This window comes from Megalops cyprinoides, chromosome 13 (assembly GCF_013368585.1).
Source record: "Megalops cyprinoides isolate fMegCyp1 chromosome 13, fMegCyp1.pri, whole genome shotgun sequence".
NCBI lineage: Eukaryota > Metazoa > Chordata > Actinopteri > Elopiformes > Megalopidae > Megalops > Megalops cyprinoides.
This window is the reverse complement of record NC_050595.1, coordinates 20,310,513-20,322,047: the sequence shown is the minus strand read 5'-3', so window position 1 is coordinate 20,322,047 and position 11,535 is coordinate 20,310,513. Positions and strand designations below refer to the sequence as shown.

The 11,535-nt window shown below is 44.5% G+C and overlaps 1 protein-coding gene across 1 annotated transcript in view; it reads right to left on the bottom strand.

The window, feature by feature from the left end:
* Window positions 1–538: 538 nt before the first annotated feature.
* Window positions 539–11,535, bottom strand: part of LOC118788069 (solute carrier organic anion transporter family member 3A1-like) — a 46,279-nt gene continuing 35,282 nt past the window's right edge. The window contains exons 3-10 of the mRNA XM_036543924.1: window positions 7,650–7,748; window positions 6,721–6,999; window positions 4,839–5,003; window positions 4,351–4,549; window positions 3,852–3,987; window positions 3,061–3,233; window positions 1,903–1,967; window positions 539–1,429 (exon numbers count right to left, since the gene is read on the bottom strand). Of these exons, the coding sequence (XP_036399817.1) occupies window positions 1,053–1,429; window positions 1,903–1,967; window positions 3,061–3,233; window positions 3,852–3,987; window positions 4,351–4,549; window positions 4,839–5,003; window positions 6,721–6,999; window positions 7,650–7,748 (1,493 nt within the window). The 3' untranslated portion in view covers window positions 539–1,052. The remainder of the gene's footprint in view (window positions 1,430–1,902; window positions 1,968–3,060; window positions 3,234–3,851; window positions 3,988–4,350; window positions 4,550–4,838; window positions 5,004–6,720; window positions 7,000–7,649; window positions 7,749–11,535) is intronic.

The window sequence follows — 11,535 nt, the reverse complement described above, 5'->3', positions numbered from 1 at the left end:
TAAAAACATTCTGAGGTGATGACTAAAAAAATATATCGATCTCTTTCTGGATTAATCTGCTTGTGGATTTACACCTCTGAAAAAAAACATCTAATGAATAGAATTTTCCCAAACAACCGCAACATTGACATAAAATCTTGTCTCTCGATGAAACTTTTTTCTCTGACTCTGTAGTGCCGATGCAGAAGAAAGAAAACATAAATATTATGTCTGCATGAATAATCCATAAATTAAGACTTTAAAGAACCAATTACGCTCTGTATAATAAAAATAATATGTAAAGTAATCTCCTTCAATATCCTTAAAGGAAACAAAACCTTAGTACAGTTCTTTAAATGAAACAATGTATATTCAAAGGACATAAAATAAATGACTACCTTTAAAAAAAAATTAAAAAATAAAATGCAGTAACAGAAAATGTTATCAAGTATCCATCTCAAATCATTTTAAAAATATGTCTGACGCTTACAGTGGAAATCAGCAGATACTAACTTCTCTGTAGACATCTTGTGCAATGAATGCAGATATAACGCTTGCCATGGGTCTTTGGCCACTAAAACTAGACTTTAATAAGTCAGGTTTTATTCCCTGTCAGTGCTCAAACTCCTGTGCCATATATGAAACAGCTGTCTGTGCATATTTAAACAGCAAAATAAATCGTTAACATGGGATATGGGGAAAATAGAAATAAAATGTAATTTGACAACAACAGGCAAAAAAAGATACAATCAACAAACCTGTTCCTTTACTGCAAAGTCACTGGATCCATATCTGACTTGGGCTTGTGACAGTGAACCATGGGAGCAGATGACTCACCAACAAACCAACAACAGACTCAAAACAGATCTGAGAATAAATGGCCCCTACAGTATACAGGTCACCTTGTATTTGAAGCGAAGAGCAGCAACAGTCTTTTCAGGGGCCTGGACAGGACGTCTGATGGGTAAACTGTATTAAAAAAAGTTCTTTCCTTAAAAAAAAGAGAGGAACAATGCTGATCCTTCAAAAGAATTACACGCTTGTTGAGCGGCCAGAACTCCTGTTGTTTTAGACTATAAAACCGACTCCATGTTCTCACACCACTCGTGATCCTCCAGGCTGTATATAAACTTTGTCCTGCTGGCCGGGTTTTGACTGATCTCCCTTCCTGCATTGTCCAGTGTGAGGTTGGAGGCGAACAGTTCGGTGGGGGTAAGGTACCCCTCGTGGTTCTTGATGTACTTCTTGTAGTTCTTGCGTAAGCACTGCCACGTGGTGGTGTAGAGCAGGAAGGCGATGAGCTTGAGGACGATGGCAATGCTGACGTATAGGTGCCTGTAGGCTACGTTATCGTACAGCATACAGGCCCCCTTGTCCCCACACACCGTGCTCCAGAACAGACAAGTAGAATCGATCCCCGCGCCAAAGATCAGCGGCGGAGGGATGAAGCCTGCAACACAGGTGGACCAGTCACATGAGGCTGCCGTAGAAACGAGCCAACAGACCACACATTGAATTAACAATTAGTTAATTCAGGTGGGATTTAAAAACCACTTTAACTTTTGACAAGAACAACTGGTACCTATAACTCCTAATAAGGAAATCTATATTCTCCTATTAGATGCCCCCACTCAGGCTGACTCATAGAGCTCGTATATCTACATTATTTCTTGTTATCCACTGGGTCATAGTTTGCTATACAGCTGGGTATTTATTAAAGCAATCTTAAGTGCCTTACTCATGAGGAAAAAAGGCCCACCTGGAATTCAAATTACAATTCATTCAAAACCCATGCCACAAAACTACATAAAATTTTCTTCCAAGAAAAAAAGACCAACTTTTTTGTGTTTTGTGATTTTTAAAATAATTGTGGAGCAGAAAGGAACAGCCCACCAAAACCTAACGGTCGGTATGGTCTCTTACCCAACAGTCGCAATAGCAGAAACAGAACTCCCAGTGCATATGACTTCAGCTCAGGGCTCACAGTCCTTTGAGAAAGAGAAAAGAGGGAATTATAAGTACAGTGAGAGTCTGGTATTATCTACTGTATTACTGCACTACCACGTTAATGCCTTACTGAATTACTGCATTACCACAAGGCAGCATTATATGCCACAGTCTCCCCACAAACAAATTACAGGTTCATGTTATACCTGTCAGCTCACTAAAACCTCTCTCAGATCTCTGTCATCTCACCGGAGTCTCTTTGAGATATCTAACCAGAATCACAACACCTGCAGAGCGTCAATGTAGATTCTGGCAAAATAGCTGATCCATCACCTTCATGACCTACAGTTCATATCAATGTGAAATAAAACAGATTCCAATACATGAATCGACAGTAACATTAAAAACACATTCTCAGTATTGTCACACTTGTTTGTATAGCTATAACTACAGTAGCATAGTAGAGTGGTCTTGTGGTATTTGGAAGAGGTCTTGTGGTGTTTTCCTTACATCTCTGACATGTCTGAAGAACCATTAAAATGAACACATATCTGCCATTTTGCTATCAGTGGGCCACAGATGCCAGGCAGATGCCAGTGAGGAATACTCTTTCTATGGCTGTCAGCAGATAGCACCAGTCCCAGACCGCAATGGAAGTGATGGCCATTGATAACCTATAGAAGAGGCATTAGCTTCTAATGGCAAAGCTGTCTGTCCATGGGTCAAAAACTTAATTACCACGGTGTGATTGGTGCACAGGAAAAATGGAATTTTACCTCTGCGTAAGGAACCAGCTGTGTCATCCACAGCAGAACGAATGCATTAGCAAAGCTGTTACAAGCAGGTTCTGCAGCGAGGTGCTAATGTTTTACACATTTAGCACAGTTTGCATGCTCACAGGGGTTTCACTTCAAATGAAATCCACGGTGAGGTGTTTAACCCTGAGGGAGAGAGCTCAAAGCTCTGAGATTACTCGCTGCTGACAGGGTCCATCTTCAGCTGCTTCAAAGCCCTGATTGGCTCTCGGAGGAGACTGCTCATTATCAGATCCCCTGACTGGGAGGCAGGAGAGAAGAGCGCAGCGGGGGGTTCTGGGTAAGTAGGTGGTGGGGGGGGGGGGGGGGGGGGGCATACCTGATGAGAATGATGACGGAGGGCGTCTGGGCCATGGCTCCGATCATGCTGCAGGCACAGATGACACAGAGGAAGATGAGGAAGGCCTCCTGGCAGCCTGGGCTGGGACACCTCCCGGGGACAGCTGTGGCGTTGCTACTGTCGCTGGAGATACATGTGCACCCCGTCAGGTTCTGAAGGGAGAGGACAGCAGACATGGAGTCATGTGTTTTCTTTCAGGATTTGTGCAGGCTGTCTCAGCAATGGTGCTGTTGAACCCTGGCCCCTGGAGAGCCCAGATTAATTTTGGTCTCTGGGTCTCCTGAACCCACTGAAGGCAACCCTATGCCACTGGCAATAACAAGAGCCCCCTTTTATTACAACATCTGATGGTTTTTCAGGCGTTGTGATGATTATCCTGTCTGAATTAATGGGGTATTCCTCGGAAATGCTCTTCGTTACAGCACTCCATTTTCATGGCTAGAAACAACAAGCTACTGGATGAGAAGAAGAATAAACAATAATCAGAATCCATTTAGTTCATTTTGTCCTTCTGTAGAGACAAATTCTGTCTCTTATCATAGGTGCATCTTCAATATAGATGTTGAACTGATATCCTGCTGAAAATGAACAGACAGCAGTCAGATGATGGAAGCCGCTACACAAACAACGCTTGTGTTTCTTCAAGAATATAAGTCAACATTAGCTTACTGACACACCTGTCTGTGCATGACAATATATGATACAGACTGACTTGCATTGGTGTGTGAGGTCGTGACCTGAGGCAATGAGTGGGTGACACCTGGACTCACAGTTCTGGTGCAGCCAGCGAAGCAGGCAGACAGGTAGGTGACGTCGTTGGAGCCACACACGGGGCTAACGGAGGAGGTGAGGCAGTTACAGTGGCTAATGCAGGGGGCCTCTGGCTTCTGGCCTGCCCGCAGGATCCTGAAAAGGGGGCAGTACAAACAGTTGCTTTTACCTCTCTCATAGATAAGAGTCTCTGCTTCAGCTGTCCTATAGAGCAGCTTACCACTTTAAGCTGCCCAATTATAGATAGAGTGGAGAAAAAAAATGTCAGAAAAAAACCTTTAAAACCTTTACTTTTAGCTACTACCGTGCTCAAGTGCATTTGAAGTCTAAGTTAGTGTCTGAATATATGAAGAAAAAAGAATGAGAGAAAAGTTTAACTAATGAAATCTGCTCTTCTGAAATAAAATCATTCCCTGATACCTCTCAAATATAAATGGTGGGTGCTCAGTTCACTTACAAAACCCCAGTATCCCCAAGCCTTGTCATAAAAGTCCTTACTCATTGCCATAGGTAACTGTCACCCCAGCGACAGGGCCTGTGTCACAGCCCAGGAAGAGGAAGGTGACGTAGCAGGCAGTGGACACCAGGTTGACCAGCATGGCCATGCGAACGGCACCCAGAGCAGACAGGTTCAGTTTCTTCACCAATAACCCGCCCAGGAATATCCCCAGACAGGCACAAGGGATGGCGGTCATTCCTACAAATGAACAGGGAAGCTTAAGTCTTGACCACAGTGAGTGACTCTCCATTTCTCCCTTTAGGAACTTCTCTTGCTATGTTGCATGGGTTCTTTTAGTTAACCTGGAGATCATGGGCTGAGGCGGGGGGGCCTTTCTCTTTCACACATCACACATGTGGCTTACTCTGAAGTTTATAGGTGGGGAGGTAGCCACTCCGCTTTTGAGGTGTAACATATGCGGCGGTCTGAACTTGGCTGGTTGAGGAAGTTCCTTCTGCTACTGTCAGACATTAGATGCATGACTTACCCAGGAGCTGATTGGCTGAGGAGGTGGTGAGGTTGAACTGCTGCTCCAGGTACTTCCCCAGGAAGGCGGCAAAGCCGGCCACCACAGCGATCTCCATACAAGCCGCCAGGATGATACACGTGAAGACAGGGTTCGAGAGAAGGTGCTTCGTCACCTTTGGAATCACTGGAGGTGAAACGGGGAGAAGGGGAAAGAATGCAACCGAGTCTGAGTGAGAACAGATATTTGACTCTTCTCTATTATCATGCTCCGGATAACGCTTTGAAGACATACAGAGGAGCAGCTAATTTAACACAAAGAGCTATAAATCCAGCAATCACAAGTAATAGGGGTATACAAGTGAAGTATGGGGTATTGAAGTGAGTGAAGTGGTATTTACCCTCAGACCAGCTCTCAGCAGGAAAGGCTTGGAAGCACAGTCATTTGTGGCCTGACTCCAGGCTTGTTTTATTGTTAACACATTTGCACAATCGTATAGCAAGAGTATGCATATGAACACATGCAATGTGGCTGTGAATAAAGCATTGTGGTGCTGTACAGTATATTGATTTCCATAGCAATGTTATTACATGTCACAGTTGTGGAATTTTAAAATTAGTATGGAAATGGCATGGTGGGTGGAGAATACTAGTTCCCTCTTGTTTAGCTGCTGCTGTAAATGGCACCTGGTCAAGCCCAGATACATCTGTGTTACCACACTTTATTTTGTTCTGGGAAAACCGCAAGATTTTTGGCTCATGGAGTCAAAAACAACTTCGTTTTGAACCAGTCTCTAAATGTTGAAAGTATTTCCTCACAATTCCAAAATGTAACACTCCTTTTATGCTGTCTGTTCTCTGTCCTGCAGACTTCTGTTATCTTGTCGAAAGAAAAACAGCACTGAAGACCCCTCGGTATTATATGTCTTTACTTGACGTCTCTATTCTGGTTATCCTCCTGTGCTGTGCAGCTGGTGGGGGGGGGGGGTTGTTTTGTGACAAAACAGGGCTTTGAGACAAAAGACCGCTATTGATTTTTCTCATCTAAAAACCCTTTCCCTTCAAACACGTGCCTCAGTCCACGTCTCCTCACTACAGGGTGCTGTCCAGGCAAAACAAGGCTATGCTTTACTCCATCGGATTGGTAGCTCTAATTCCACTAATTACTGTAACAAAGTAGTCATAAAGACTCTTATAAAGCTTATAATGTCCAGACTGGACCTCGCTGCCCCGCTGCTGCCCCTGCCCCCCCACACTCGTTCCTTGCTCCGATTGCACAAATGGGAATTAATTAAAGTGCACTATGCAGGAATTTTAATTTGTCTTCTCTGAAGTCTTCTCCGAGTACAAATGCCAAAATCATTTACCAAATCACGAGGCGTTCACAAAAAAATGAGAAACGCCAACCGTGTCCTCAGTTGCAGCCTCAAAGCTCCTTATATGAAATACTTATCTAGTCAGGTAGCGCACCGATCAAGGCTTAGTAGTTGTTTACATCAGTCCGTGAACTTGAATAAATGATACACTTAATTTAGGCAACATTACAGCTGTGCGTGAGTGCCTCCCTGTGTATGTGTGTCTCATTTTAATGTAGGCTCTATTGCTGTGACATTTCAATGATATCAGAGAGCTCTCCTGGGAATGACAGACCTCCATGCAGTGATGGCAGACCCAGGCTTCACTGACAGCAAAAACTGGCAGAGCTTTAATGTACTATAAAAGATTCAGCAATCTGAACCAATCACAGTGATTTGGAATTGAGTGGCCTTGTGATTGGCTGAAATTAATTCTTTTGCTACATTTCATTTGATTGGTTAATGGGAGCCAATGAAAGTGATTGAAAGCCTGCAGCCCTGTTGGAGCCTCAGCAGAGGCCTGAAATCCTGTCTCCCACCACGGCTCACCTCTGAGCTGTTCACAGCAGGACAGGGTGCTGTTAGGTTCGGGGTGAGGGAGGACCCCGTTGCTGGGTTTGGAGCCCTCATAGTCCTGGGGCAGGGTGCTGTTGGCAGGGAGCATGGCCTGCCGGCTCTCGCCCCCTCCCTCCCCCTCGCGGTCTGACAGGGACTGAGGGAAGCCAAACATGAAGAGAGCTGAGAAAAAGAGTAAGGCACCGCACAGCAGGAAGCCTCCCCACCAAGCTCCGATCCAGCGCGGGTCCTCAGGGGTGATGTCCAGCTTACCTGCAGAATGACAGACACATACACACATGCACGCACACACACACACACACACACACACACACACACACACACACACAAACACACATAAAAACGCATGCACGCACACACACACAAACACGCACGCATGCACACACACACACACACACACCTGAGTCAGCTGGCCCTACAAAGGAACCCATTCATTGCATGGCAACAGCATGAAGACTAGCAGTGCCCTAGACCAGTAACCAAAGGATTTGGTTTGCAACCCTCTTCCTGATAAAACAGATACAGTGTGCTACATAAATGTAAAATGTAAAACCCATCACTGATAAAATAATGTACGTATACAGAATATAGAATAGAAATGAAAACGGGACATGTAATTGAAATCCACGTACAAGCTACAAACTGACACTACAGCAATCTATTGATTAAATGCTTGCAGAAGGATGCATTTATTTCTGTGACACTGTCCAGACTTGGGCAAAGGTCAGAGGTCAGAGAGCATGCGTCCTCTGGTCTCCTAATGCAGCAGGTGGAAAAGTGTGACCAGGGCAATGCTTGGGTGGGTGAGGAGCTGCAATGGCATTTCTAGCAGACTGCTGTAATGGTGAGGTGGAGGTCAGCGCACTGCTGGTTTTGGTCTCTGTACATGGCTGATGACTCACTGGTGTCGATGAAGACAGCGTCCACGTAGACTTTGGTACATAGGGACCCCAGGATAAACCCACAGGCTGGACCAAACACCAGAGTAGAGAACAAGATCCCTGAAAACATAAGGCAGACAAATGCAAGGTCAGAAATAAGTTAAATGAATGTAGGAAAACACAGTACAATACCCAGGTGCTGAAAAAGACAGTCTGAGATGATCAAAAGATACAAAGGGAGACCAACCTTTGATCTGCAAAAGACACTGATTGGAGCAAATGATGCACTTAACTTAAAAACTTTAAAGAGAACCAACCTATTATTAGGATCTTCTTGTATGGGCTCAGGCAACATACTCCAACATGTCTTCTTTAGTCTGTGCACCGAGTGAAGTGTGTGCTTTCATTTGATAAGTGTCTGGTGCAAATCAAGTAGCCCTCTCTTTCTATTTTGAGGTATAGTGTTAGATAGCAGTGGAGCTTTTCTGCTGTAAAACCCACATGACATGAATCCTCTAAATTTCCGAACACATTTATGTGTCATATGAATAATCTCAGCAGGGAGGTGTATATCTGTACAACATTGGCCTAGGCATCCAGGCTCTACATTTTCATTTATTTCAAAGCTTTAGAGCGTATTGCACCTATACACCTAAATACTGCAAACAGTATATCACAAAATTGGATCATTTTCAAAATCCTGCATTGAATTTCTCTAAGACCACATCCTATATAAGAATATTTCTTTTGTTTCATTTAAATGAATTAGGTTTTAAAAAAGACAGAAAACTTGGATGGAAACTGGTGTGTCTCTATATTTATTGATAGAAGGGTGTAAAACTATGGAAAATGGAAAAAACGGAACTGCTTCTGGAACTCGTATCAGGATCTTATTAAAGCATTGTCTGGTGTTGTACCACAGGCTAGATCCCACCAGCGAAGCAGAAAATCTCAGTTTCAAAGTATGCACCACCCAGCAGTGGAAAAGTGTGCTTTTGTAGTTTCCATGGTAAAACTGTACATATAACATAAGTTTTTTTTCATCTAATATAAAAATAACCCACTAGCTGAAAAATGTAATCAGGTCGCATAAAGCAACAAGCATGACATTCTTGACCCCCTCCTACAAAGCACTGCGTGTGACTCAAGCCCAGCAGCTAACTGACACCACCTTTCAAACTGTGAACCCGTGTTTCACTGCAAAACGAGAATGCAATCATTTTTTTCCCCGGTAAATCCCCATCCTCTCAGAGATAACTCTGCTGAATGTATGGACAGGCCCACGTTCACTGCACATCCGGACCAGCATACACTGCAACTAGTCTCCACCACTGCACAGATGAACGTGCTGAGCAAGATCCAGGCTGACAAATGGGCGCGTGTTGCCAAATTAATTTCACTCCCGGGGGGACCCAATAGCGTGTGACCTAGTAGCTTATGCTTGACGCCGGGGGTTGGATGAGTTCAGTGAGGAGCATATCTCACTGTCAACTGTGTAGAGTCCTATTGATTACAAGCCCTTTATCTGCCTTCAGAAGTCCATGTTATTCCTGTATTATGAAGTGGTCTGAGATACACCGCACGCAGACTATTGGATTCTGTCAAAGGAAGCGAATAATTCATGAGACCACAGTGTGTGATGTTTCTGAGTTGGAACGTTGCTGCCCTCTTCTGGTCTGAATTGGTAAACTGCTCTATGTGTTGTGAGGTATTTGAAACAAACTGACACAAACCAGACATGGGCTTATTTTATCTGGATTTGAGGAAAGGAGATACCAGTTTCAACAAATGTTCAATAATGTGAGATTTTGTGAAACCTAAAATGACAACTGATAAAGATGGCCTCAAATAAGCATAGCAAAATAATGTTTCTGATACATGGACAGTTACCTTTATCTGTCAGACTGAAAACAGCAATAAATCAGAATCAAATAGGCTCAAACAGACAAAAAAATCTTGAACACAGCCAACAATGTAAAGTTTTCTTAAATGGTTTCGGTTATAACAGAGCATCAATTATCTCAGTTTTAGCAGTTCCAGCTTTCAACCACAAGAGGATGCCTTAAGCCCAGTGAAATACTTCACCTTCTCTGTAAGCACCGGAACAGCATTTACAGCTTACCAAAAATGCAATGCAAGGAAGAAACGATTATTGAAAACATCCTCATGTTAATGCATATTTCACATGTCGGTGGCAGTCTTTATCATCTTAAGATAACATACGTTAGAAATTCTGATGGTGAAAAACCGAAAGGCCTAAAAGATGAGCACATTAAGCTTGGGCAGCTCAAGGCATTAGCACAGAGGCTTTACTTGCGACGTCAGCTTTCACTGGAACAGAGGGGGAATACAAGTCATCGTCATTTAGGCATTAATCCTGTTTTACGCCGCGCTTTTCCCCTAACCGTGCAATTAAGACTCATGCCAAGGGGACAAACGGCTGTCACACACGCAAACTGTTGGATCGGGTCTGTGGGTCCTACTCGCTGACTTAATTGCAGGGCAGAGAAGAGCGCTGAAATATGGAGATGGGCTGTGAGGCCCTCGCTCAAAAGATGAAAAGATGGCCCGCATTAAAACCAGCGATGTTGGGCTTGCATCAGGGATATGTCACATATTGCCCGTTTTCTGCTGATGCACCACAGAGAGGCACTTCTGCATCCTCATTTCACTAAGTAGCAGCTCTCCCCCCATCCTATGGTGGAGATGTGCCCTGTGCTAAATGGGAATGGCTTTTCGCGGTTCCATGCCACCGCACGCTAATGGAGAAGAGGTTCTGGGTAGCCCTGCCGGCGCGTAGGAGAAGATGGTTTCCATGTTGTTAACCTTATTAATAACCGCAAACACTGCTGCTGGCCTTGAGAGCAGTTGCAGCACAGAACGGCTCAACACGCTTTGTCATTTCATTCTGCCACTATGATCAAACTAGGGAAATCTGAATAAAATGACATCGTCCTTATTTGTGCTCATTTATTTGTACTCATCCTTATTTGTGCTCATTTTTCACCACAGTTTCAATGTAAAGAAAAAGATGACTATTCTTATTTTTTCACAATTCATTCTGAGAAAGAAAGCAGCTCACATAAAACCCCTGCCCCAGCTCAGGCAGGGAGAAATCAAACACTCCAACATTGTGATAAATCCTCGATGATTAAATTTATTAGCATGAAAGAACAGGGTAGATGTCACAGAGCCTCAGTAAAATGGTACAAGCCTGACATTTGAACGCATTCACAGGGGGGAGACATTGCGTCACTGCAATCACGGAACTCCAGAGGGCCTCTTTTTTTTTTTTTTTTTGCCTGGACACATCAGTTTGCACTAATTGCCCACTCAGTCCACTGCACATCCTCTGTCGGAGTTCTTTCTTTCATTCATCTGCGTCCCCCGTTCGAGTCCCTCCCTGACCTCGAGCCAATAGGATTAGGAGCGTCGGAACGGAGCCGTTGGCGTGGACCGTCCGGCGCACAGGCCGACCACGCGGTCACTTCCTGGCGGATTCCCCCACGCCAGTGGCACGCCACCAGGCCGGCTCGCGTCTCCCTTTGACTCGGTTCACAGCGACGCCGGCTGCCCACCCACTCCAGCGCCATTCCTGGCATGACGCTGGGCAGCAGCAGCTGCAGCAGCAGCGCTGCTCTCAAAGGCCAAGCCGGTAGAGACAGAGAGCCCCAGTATTCAGCTCCCATGCTGAGATCTGAACGCTCTCTGTTATCTCCTCTGGAAGCCGGACTGTCTAAAACTGCACGCTAATGACACAGTGTGTGCAACACATGGAAGTCTCTCTTCTGTCTTTGGCAGGATGCTCCACGGTGCTTGGCCCATGGAAAGGGGACTATCACTGTTAAATCACAGTAGCTTTCACCAGCTTACAGGAAAACAATAAACAGCACTGCTGCAGTCTAAA